Genomic DNA, 11,307 nt, shown 5'->3' on the forward strand with positions numbered 1-11,307 from the left:
TGTCGATCATCTTGGTACTTTTCTGGACCTTGAACGTGGTAGTTACCTTACTGTCTATGGGAGGGTCAGAGAGCCCTCAGATGTCATCAAAAATATCTTAAATTGTGTTCCGAAGATGAACGAAGGTCAAACACGACGGGTTTCGAACAACACAAGGGTGAGTAATTAATGACATAATTTTCATTTTTGGGTGAACTAACCCTTTAAGTCTAAGCCTTTATCTCTTGGGGGTTGTGTTGTGGTTAAAGTTCTTGGGGTCAAACTCAAGAAAGAGCAATTAATGAACTGAAGAGTTGCTGATTTCCCCCTGACGTACCCTCGAGTTAGCCTAAGGCTAAATGGGTAACACTTTAGTTTAGGGACCAATTCTTTTTATTAACTAGTTGCTTATTAGCATGCCTATTATTAACATATTGGCTGTTTATTAGTACATATAAAGCACATATTCTGAATGACTATATTCTACATCCCTAATCCTACCCCATACCTAAACTTAACAACTACCTTACTAACTATTAATAAGCAGCAAATTAGGACTTTATTGAGGCAAAAGTCATAGTTGTTAATAGTGAGAATTGGACCTTAAAATAAAGTGTGACCACAAAATGTTGGTAAGTGTACAGTAGGTAAGTGGCATCTTCAGCATGCAATTTAAAAAACTAATGTAGCAGATACTTACGAACTATACACTGGTTTCCTGCAGGAAGAGTTTTCCATCCTGGACAACAATAGGAGTGGAAGCGGGAACCGCATACGTTGGGCCTGAAACAATGTAAACAAGTCCATTAAATTACAGAAACAAAATATTATTCATGAACGTTTCTCAGAAACACACAACAGAATGAAATATCTACAGTCTCAAAGACCTCCTGACCCTTTGCAATAAATATGGCTCAATACATACAATCGCCCCAAAGGACATTCCGGGGAAACAACACGAAAAGAGTTTGTTTTGAGTACGACCATAACTAAACTTCCTGAGACAGAAATATTTACTAAAGCTACTCTTATGTTCCCAAATGCACTCATCCATGAGCTGTTTTTTGGCAACTTTCACACCAAGAGTTAGTTCCAAAGAAAGGTGTCTGTTTCGTCATGATATGTGTGATTAATGACAAGAACAAGCCCAAAGTTCAGTATTTCTCTGCTTAAGTGTGAACAAACCCAGCACCATGTTTTGGGACTCAGTGTTGTTTATATGACTTTATCCAAGACAACCAAGTCTGGTAACTGACAGCTTGGAGGCAAATCACCCTCAGAACGTGTCATTTTGCCAGTTTCTTTCCAACAAGCCCTTAGGAGCTCCATCAAACCTGGACCCTCACTGCGAAAACAGTTTTATTTCTATCAGCACCAAGTTAAGCCTGCCGTAAATGGACCTTTAAAAAACCACAAGGTACATCTGTCTTTCTACGCACACACACATAAATTCCTTTCCTCTACAAGTCAAGATGTTTACAAATGTCAGTCACCTGGGGACGACCAGCTTGTAGTTTGAATCTTTTGATGGATTTCAAACCGCATTGCCAGACGACACAACTGCTAACAGCAAAAACCAAGAGAGATGTGGAGGACCAGAAAGAGTAGAGGCTGATAGAGGGCTAGATGTTGGAACACGAAAACGGAAAATGCTGGGGAAAGGGCAAGAATCAGTGGGAGGTAAAGATAACAAGTGGAAGTGAAAAGTTTGGGGGTTGGGAGGTTGGGCCGCTGAAAAAAAAAAGCAGCAGAGGAAATTAGGCCAGAAGATGATGAATTATCAGCAATGTGGGACCAAAAAGTCTTATTTCTCAAAAATGAAGTCTGAAGGTTATCCCTGGATGTAAACCAATCTCTTCTTTCTTAAATACTATGCTTTTCAGTGTGTTCACACTTCTTTAAGCTGGAATACTGCTTTGGGTGGTCGTGAAGTATCTGTGGAGAATACTACAAAGTAGTATTTCAAACACGCAATCCATGTGCAAACTACTAAATATATTAGTTGCAGTATGTTGTGTTTACCAGTACTAAATGAAGAACATTTGCAAAACCCAACATCTCAAATATGAACCAGCACCTCAAAGAGAGATATAAATTGGTAACGGGTTTTTTGCTACAAGGCAAATACCTGGAAAGACCATATGACTCCTTCAGCTAGATGGACCAATTCATTTCACTTCACTAGGTCAAATCCTTTTTCATTTACAGGGTCTACCAGCCATTAGGCCAGAGATTTGCAAGCAATTCTTTGCCAAAGATCTCCAGATAAAGCAGGTCAACTTTACTTATGATGTCTGAGCCCTGAAAACCCATCGCAAACTGAATTCCAGAAATGCAAAAGGTTAGGACAAGACTGAGATAGGAAATCGGGATGCTTGGACGGCATCTGGCCAGTTCTCAGTGAGGTCATAAAAACCTAACAGGAGCTCTCACGAAGGAGAGAGGGTGTAGACAAAGATAGCACAATTCCGCCCCACCGGCTACCACTCCTAAAGAGGTTAAAGGTCAATTTAGAGGCATCTGCTCCCAGCCCCCAGGATTGCTGCTAACTCCAGTCCAGAGCCAATGAGTTAATGGCACGGTTGTTTTAACATTAAAAAGATCCCATGTGTAAAGCCTCTGGATCTCTACGGCCTTTCCTTGTCCAACTTGACCTGTTTCAAGCCCCTGACCCTAATGAACTCAAATCACACTGACGTCTAGACTATACACACTTTTGATGCAACGAAGGAGGAGGGGGGTCGCTCCATATGATTTCATGCCTTTGCACAAGTCCCATGTGGAAATGTTGTCACTTTCTTGCATTAGCTGCTCCACAAGACCCTTCGGAGTTCTGGAGCGACTGATGGTATCGGGCATAAACAACAGAAAACAATTAGTTGGTATGTTTTTTCTTGTTTGGTACAATACAATGAGTGCATTTGATAAGACGATAAGAATTTCTGGGCATGCTATTATGCACACATAAGGATACACTTATCAGATCTGTGTCTTCCTTTCCACTAGTTAGATGACAAACCCAAATGAAAAGAGAAAAAACATACTGCTTTTCATTTTTTTTGTTTTGTTTTGTTTGTGGAGTCCCTTAAAACTAAGTTGGCCCAGAGGTCATTTTTCTGTTTTTAGACTTAAAAATGTATATCCACAAAGAACAATTCCACAACAAAATGTCTTGTAGCAAGCTCTTTAGGGTCGAAGAAGGATTGTTTTCCTTTTGACTGGCATGTACTTTTAACTGTTAAAAGACTATAAATCCAATACTAAGAAATCAGTCTCTCTGGGGATACAAACATCAAGCGTTCTGAAAGAACTGGAGCCCATCTTTATAGTCTAGCGGAGCTGACATTGCCTCTGAGACATGTACAGCAAATGAAGAAAAACCCTGGCCAAGCCATCAAGACTTCTAAAAACATCTACCCCGAGCACGCTGCTGGCTTTGTACTCAGCGAAACTCGTCAGGTTTGGCATCGAGAACCACATAATCATATTCTCACCCCAAGACCATTGCTTTTACAGCAGTCTCCCAGACTTTACCTTCATTTAAGGGGCCCCCAAATGCAATGTGATCAGACTCCTCCAATCTGACAGCCAAATTATGCTTAGCAAGGGGAGCCAGTAAGCTCCGAATCCTACTGCAGCTCTCTTAAACCGTCTGACCCAGGATAACTTGGCTTGATTGGTCGGCAGTAGATCAAATGTGCTTTTTCGTCCAACATCATTATATTCCGCGTTCTTAAGGGCTGTTCTTACACAGTGTTGGTATGTTAAATAGGATTACAAATGATGCTTGGTGGTGATTAGACCTTTCTTTAAGACAACAACATTTGAGAGAAGTCTTTAAAGGGTAGTTCACCCAAAAATTAAAATTAGGCTGTGTTTTACTCACCCCCGAGGCATCCTAGGTGTATATGATCATTATAATTGTCCTCATTTGTAAGTCGCTTTGGATAAAAGCGTCTGCTAAATGACTAAATAAATAAATAAATAAAATAAATATGACTTTCTTCTTTCAGACGAATCCAGTCTGAGTTATATTAAAAATGGTCTTTGATCTTTCAAGCTCTATCATTGCAGTCAGCGGGTGTTGCATTGCTTCAGTCCAAAAGACGTTAAATAAAAAGCACCCATGCATTAAAAAATGGGAACAAGGGGTGAACAAAGGCCTCCTGTAATGAATCGATGCGTTTTTGTAAGAAAAATATCCATATTCAAAACTTAATAATCACTTTAATGTAGCTTGCGCCAACAGTTGTACACAGAAGCAGCTCCGGGCTGATGACGTATGAGGTCAGCGTTGCGCATGCGCCGGTGCGTCTCGTGAAAACCAACGTTTGTTAACAGGAGCAAAGGAAGCAAAGTTTCCTTACTTTAGCAAAGGAAAACCAGTCTCCGCTTGGCTTTTATCGAAATCCTCTGACATTCCTCTTTACAAGTCCTCGTTTTGTACTTCTAATTCTTGACCGTTGTTTTGTTTTTATCTCTCCGCAGCGTTTCCGCGTGCGTCACTTCTGAGCGGCGCATGCGCAAAGCTGACCTCATATCTCATTACCCCGGAGCTGCTTCCGTTTACAACAATAAGCGCAAGCTAGATTCAAGTGATTATTATGTTTTGAATATGGATATTTTTCTTACAAAAACTCATCGATTCGCTACAGGAGGCCTTTGTTCACCCCCCGGAGCCATGTGAGACACTTTTTTTATGGATGGGCGCTTTTTATTTAACTTCGTTTGAAGTGAAGCAATGCAACACCCGCTGACTGCAATGATAGATCTTGAAAGATCAAAGACAATTTTTAATATAACTCCGACTGGATTCGTCTGAAAGAAGAAAGTCATATACACCTAGGATGCCTCGGGTGTGAGTAAAACACAGCCTAATTTTCATTTTTGGGTGAACTAACCCTTTCAGTTTAGCTTGCCTTTACAAAGGGAACTGTTGGACGGGAAACAATCTGGAAACAGTGCAAGTCCCTACATCCCTTTGGGCTAGTTTGTGTTTAGCATGGTCTCTCAAAAGGGTACTGTGACACATTTCTCAATTGATTCGGTGCCATATGGTTCTGCTCCACTGACCGGATCAGATACTCCCTCTTAGTTTACCAGGAAAATTGGCCAAAGTGTTCAGTTTACTCATTTTTGAGTACAATACAAGTCAACTACTATTGGTCCCACTTCTGGTACTGGGGTACACATACAGAATGGTGCTATTGTTTCTGAATTTCAGTCTCAACTGGACCACTAACCACAGTCCTAATCTAATGGACTCAAATTGTCTGTTTGACATTGCTAGATTTGTCTCAGACCTTAGCTGAAAATACCTTTTCCTGATTAAATAAGGATCCAAGAGTTAGAGACATATCTCTGTTGTGAAATGCTCTTTCTCACCTCCAGCTTAAAAACAAATGTCCCTTGTTGGAGCCCCTCCGAGTAATCAGAATACCTCATTTCCTGTTGCAGTTTGCAGGGGAGTTATAAGCAAGTACAGATGAGAGGATGATTGAAATAACTGTTTCGAACATATGAGGGCCGCACAACACAAAACAACCATTGTTTTCCCAAAAATGAGAAAAATACACAGCTTTGGCTTTGTGGAGACAAAAGCAGATGCTGAGGCATTGGAAGGCTTGGAAAAATATCTATCATGTCATATCATATTAATCACTCCTCTCATAATGCATTTAAGTGTGTTTACCTCAATTTTCAACTAGAGACCTAAAACACCATGCATTCGTCTAGAAAATATATAGACATAAAATTTACGATAACCAAACAATAATATCTTTCAACGGCTTAAATTATCAGCAGGAAATGACGCTCCTGTTGTCATGACCAACATACTGAGGCATTTCAGTACTTAAAATTCCTTCACAGTAGATTCACAACACTTCTGCAGCTGGCTCTATCACATACGGGACCAATAGTGCTTTCAACCCAGTTTGGCTTTAACCCAAACAGCACAACAGGTTGCTAGTTGATTCTAGCTTTGAATTCAAGCTTTAAAAATTAGATATACCAACCCCCAAATGAATATACTGTACTTTGGGTAATAAAAGTTGAGTTAAAACCTCAGACTCATATGGTTAAACCATTAGAATGTCCACTTCAAGAATGAAACTGACAGAGTACAGGAGCAGGACGTGACTGAAAAAAAACCTCTTACCCCCTGAGGGACTCCTGGCCTCTCCGACGGACCCTCTGTTGCACCTCCCCCTCAGGTTTTCCAGTGAATCGACTGGCCTGGATGTCTCCATCTCCTTGCGCCTGCGCCGAATGGACCGCGGCCCACCAGATCGCAGCCCATCCAAGCACCACCTTGGCCAGCTTCCACACTCCCATTGGCCCCTGCTGTGCGACTCCTGAAGCGCCGTTAAACGTGCCTCACCCGCAATAAAACTCTTCCTTTCCAATGAGCTCTTCAGACGCAAACTTCAAGCTTGTGATCCAAGAGCACTCCCGGCTGAAGGCTAAAAAAGAGAGGACAAAATGCATACCATTACTTTCATTTACTGCTTAGCCTATTTGGCGTATACAGTGAACATATGAACAAATGTGGCCCCTCATAAATTTAGCCATTAAATCGCCCACGGTCGATGATGGAGTTTTTTATAAAGTGTAGTATTATTCCAGGCAAACCGTGTGGTTTGCCTTAAGCGCCTGCCCGCATCCTTTTACAGGCCCACTTAGACTGTCTTAGTGTGCATTTGCTGTAGAAATAACCAACTCTTGGCCAAGACTGGACTCCTGGTTTTGTCCTCAACTGGCTCATTAAAATAAGATTTTAGGGTAAATAATGGGCCTCAAAAGATTTAAAACCATGGCAGAAATTGGTTTCAACTTCAGGGGGGTGGCAAAACAACATAGTTTTCTTTTCAGCATGATATATTTGTGTTAAACCTCTGCAAAGTGGGCGTACTGCTTAATAAGGACATTCTTTAACCAACGTAAACTGGATATGCCTCCACAGACTTTTATTATGTGCTGATTATAATATATAACTTTATTTTACTGTGAGCCGCTTTTGATAAAAACACAAAACTTAATTTCACAAAATGAACACTGTTTAACATGAAAGGCTTAGTTGGTTTAATGAGAAGATTGTGATAATAAATGACAGTACACCATCTAAAGATGACAGGTCTAGTAAGTCTGAGAAGGAAAGTTTGAAGAGTTTTAAAGTGGGCGGGTCTAATTGTGGTGTGAACAGAAAAAAACATCAACGAGGAACAGCAGTCTTTTACAGTATATACATACATAGATACATTTATAGATTTCTATTATACTGATAAAGCATGTACTTTGAATGCATTTTGAGTAGCTTTGATAAAAGCATTTGCAAAATTAATTAATTAAAATATTATTTAACATCAAAACGGCGTCTGCTTGTGGTTAGTTTAATAAGATGATGATGATGATGATAGATAACTTCAGTTACAGATCACAGTTCATCTGATTTTGACAGGTCTGGCAAATCTGAGAGGGAAAGTTTGAGGAGTTTTCAAGTGGGCGGAGCTAAGCGCGGCGCGCGAACAAAGAAAAAAAAAACACACCAACGACAACAATCATCTTTCAGAGGTATTATTATGAATTACATCGTCCGCTTGACGTCAGACACCGGGACACATTCAACATTTTTTACTTTAATTGTGACGTTAAAAATGGCAGCACGTGAGCGTATCCTTTGTAAAGAAAAGAAAAGAAAAGAAAAAAAAGTCGCTAGAAAAAAAAAAGTTGAGTTTTCCGAGGCAAACGCGCTTGTACTTTACGAGAGATTTCGCGATTACATTGACTGGCGTCCAATATTCCGCTGGTAATCAGTGTACTTGTTGCGTTTTAGTCTATTTTAAGGAATACCAATTGGATATTTGCAGATGTAACGCGTAACGTGTATTTAACCAACTGTTTAAAGTTATCTCTCTTAAAGTTATTTTTTTCATGTTTCTAAACTTTACAACGTTTCTCATCTTTAAAATTTATTTCTATGCAGTCATGTACCAGAATAATAGTTTTATTTGCGTTTTAAATGAGTTAGCCGGTCAACAAACTGTAAGGAGAGAAACGCCGGCTTACGTCACGAAGGAATTTTTTCGTTCAAATTAAATGTTGCAAAGTAGCCAACTTCCTAATCGCCCTTAAATTCGTTCTTTCCTACATGTAATGTTAAAATCGCGTTGCATATTATGTGCGCTTCGTTGAAACTGATGCAAATAAACCATGCGTGAATAATAAGGATATTGAAGCAGAAATACCTCAGATGTCTTGGAGTGCCTGGAGGAGTCCGTTATTGTCACGGGATATGTTCCCCTGAATGGAAAACTGCACTGTAGCCCTTGTGAGAAAGAGAAAAGTGAGTGAATTACCCTGATAGGTCCAGGGGAGGTGCTTTGGTTGAAGAACCGTAGAGGAGGGGGTTTGAACCCACTGACTGTCCCCCTGCAATGCAACCAACTATTATTTTCCATACATTTCTCCCCCAGTAGAAACAATTATTCTTTGTAATCATTGATTGATGATGTTTATGTTTGAAAAGGCAGGATAGCCCTGTTGAAAAAACCAGCATATGCTGGTTAGGTATGTTTTGACGCTGGGATGCTGGTTTAAGCTGGTCCTTTGCTGGTTTATGCTGGTCCTTTGCTGGTTTAAGCTGGTCCTTTGCTGGTTTATGCTGGTCCTTTGCTGGTTTAAGCTGGTCCTTTGCTGGTTTATGCTGGTCCTTTGCTGGTTTAAGCTGGTCCTTTGCTGGTTTATGCTGGTCCTTTGCTGGTTTAAGCTGGTCCTTTGCTGGTTTATGCTGGTCCTTTGCCAGCACATGACCAGCATAAACCAGCAAAAGGACCAGCTTAAACCAGCATCCCAGCGTCAAAACATACCTAACCAGCATATGCTGTTTTTTTCAACAGGGAGGCCTACACGATAGCCACAGCAATCACAAGGCAACATTTTACAAACAATGATATTTGTAAATGCTATATAAACATAATAAGCTATAAATGTTATAGAACTAAACTTTGTAGTCAATATATACTGAGACAAAACGTTTAACTCAAATTGTTGCCAATTATATTATTATGTAGCAGTTTTATTTTGCATTTTTGTTTGCATTTTTTATGAACAAAATGTGAATGTTTTTTTCTTTGCAATTTATTTTGTCACAACAATTTAAGTGAAACGTTGAACTTAAAAAGTATTACATTGTCTTAGTATATGTTTATTTTATTTTGCATGTTTTTTGCACACAAAAATGTTTCATGACCATTTATATTTTCAACACTATTTGAGTGAAACGTTGAACCGAACATTTCAAATTGCCTTAGTATTTGGTATGATTTATCTTGATCTGTATGATTTATATAGACTTTGCAAAAAAATTTAATAAAAAGATAACTTACAAGTGAAGTAAAATGTACTACATTGCTATGACTAAAAAGTCAAACTAAAGTCAATGGAAGATCAGGCTCAGCACGTTGTCCTCATATTGAAAGGGTGAATAATCCAGTGTTACACTCTAAAAAATGCTGGGTTAAATATAACCCAGCGCTGGGTTAAAAAGGGACAAACCCAGCTATTGGGTTGTTTTGACCCAGCGGTTGGGTTATATTTAACCCAGCATTTTTTAGAGTGTAGCCAAACAAGATGAAAAGGTTTGTTTTCTCACTCAGTTTCTTTACTGCTACCTAGCTTGCCTGATTTTAATTGGCTGTTAGGGACGATGCGCCACCTGGGTGGTCAAACAGCTGAGCGCAACCCAAATGCGAGCAATAACATTGTTGAAACTGCCAAACTGATTCAGCAGGTTTAAAAACCATAGATGCCTTTGTTGCCTGAGCAATTTCAACAACGGCCTCCATCACCCTCACATTTATTGTGCTCATTTTATCCCCCAGTAAGTCAAAAAACGTGGGAGATTTGTTTAAAATATATTAGTTCCCAATGCCATAAAAGTTAATTGGACAAATCAGCGCGCAACTGTGTTTGAGCACATCTCGTGATTAAATCGCCTACGTCATGTAAAATACGTACATGGGCCTTTAGTGCTAGAAGTTATTTGCGCTGTGTTTTCCGATCCTCCTCGTCCTTGGAGCGAATGCAATGGAATGAGATAGGAGCAATGTTCTTGGCAAAGTCGTCTTTCTCCGAGACCCACGCGGCTCACTCCTAAACAGAACCATATTGTGCGCTGAGCCCACTTTCCCTTTCCTTTCGACTCCCCCTCTACATCTGACAGATTGTGTTGAACAGTATGTTTGCGCCCAAAGAGGATGCGACATCCAGAGACTTTCCAGGAAGAACGAGATGTTTTCTGACTAATCTCGTGACTGTCTTGGATTGCTCTGGGGATTATACATTTACGAAAATTGTAAACACTGTCTGCTTTCGATTAATGTAATACTTTCCCTATTAGCGGCATTTGCTTAGCAAGCATCACTATTACTTTTGCTCATAGTGATTGGAACAGACATCTTGTGATCTAGACATTAAGGGAATAGTTAATTTACTGCAAATTTCCTCACCCTCAGGCCATTCAAGATGTAGATGAGTTTGTTTCTTCATCAGATTTGGAGAAATGTAGCATTGAATCACTTGCTCAGCAGTGGATGCTCTGCAGTGAATGGGTGCCGTCAGAATGAGAGTCCAAACAGCTGATAAAAACATCACAATAATCCACACCAACGTCTTGTGAAGCCAAAAATCTGCATGTTTGTAAGAAACAAATCCATCAAGGCACTTTTAACTTAAAACCGTTGTTTCTGGCTAAAGCACGAGTCCGTAATTCATAATAACGCTTCCTCCAGTGAAAAAGTCCATCTCCTGTTTTCCTTTCGCATCAAAATCCACCCACATATTTGTTTATAGCTGTTTTTGCTTGTAAACAGTGCTTGATCTGTGCAGATTCAGACCAGACAACTTTTTCACTGGAGGAAGAGTTATTATAGTTTATGGAAACATATTTCAGCTGGAAGCAACAGTTTGACGTTAAAAATGTCATGATGAATTTGTTTCTTACAAACTCGAGGGCTTTTCACTTCACAAGACGTTAATTGATGGACTGGAGTGGTGTGGATTATTGTGATGTGTTTATCAGCTGTTTGGTCTCATTCATTCTGACGGCACCCATTCACTGCAGAGGATCCAGTACTGAGCAAGTGATGCAATGCTACATTTCTCCAAATCTGATGAAGAAACAAGCTCATCTACATCTTAGATGCCCTCAGGGTGAATAAATGTTCAGCAAATTTTCATTTTTGGGTGATCTGTTCCTTTAAGGGCTCCTTAAATTATGTGCCTTGTTGCTTTTCTCAGTAATCAAACTTACATTTTTTTTTTTTTTTT

The 11,307-nt window shown here is 39.8% G+C and overlaps 1 protein-coding gene across 1 annotated transcript in view; it reads right to left on the bottom strand.

Moving 5' to 3' along the window:
* The window catches only part of LOC107742800 (fibrillin-2-like), an 80,918-nt gene extending 72,615 nt beyond the window's left edge, over positions 1-8,303 (bottom strand). Inside the window, exons 1-3 of the mRNA XM_016555842.1 lie at positions 8,226-8,303; positions 6,140-6,443; positions 680-762 (exon numbers count right to left, since the gene is read on the bottom strand). Of these exons, the coding sequence (XP_016411328.1) occupies positions 680-762; positions 6,140-6,315 (259 nt within the window). The 5' untranslated portion in view covers positions 6,316-6,443; positions 8,226-8,303. The remainder of the gene's footprint in view (positions 1-679; positions 763-6,139; positions 6,444-8,225) is intronic.
* Between the last annotated feature and the right edge of the window lie 3,004 nt (positions 8,304-11,307).

This window comes from Sinocyclocheilus rhinocerous, unplaced genomic scaffold (genome assembly GCF_001515625.1).
Source record: "Sinocyclocheilus rhinocerous isolate Xijiao unplaced genomic scaffold, SAMN03320098_v1.1 scaffold1879, whole genome shotgun sequence".
Lineage (NCBI taxonomy): Eukaryota > Metazoa > Chordata > Actinopteri > Cypriniformes > Cyprinidae > Sinocyclocheilus > Sinocyclocheilus rhinocerous.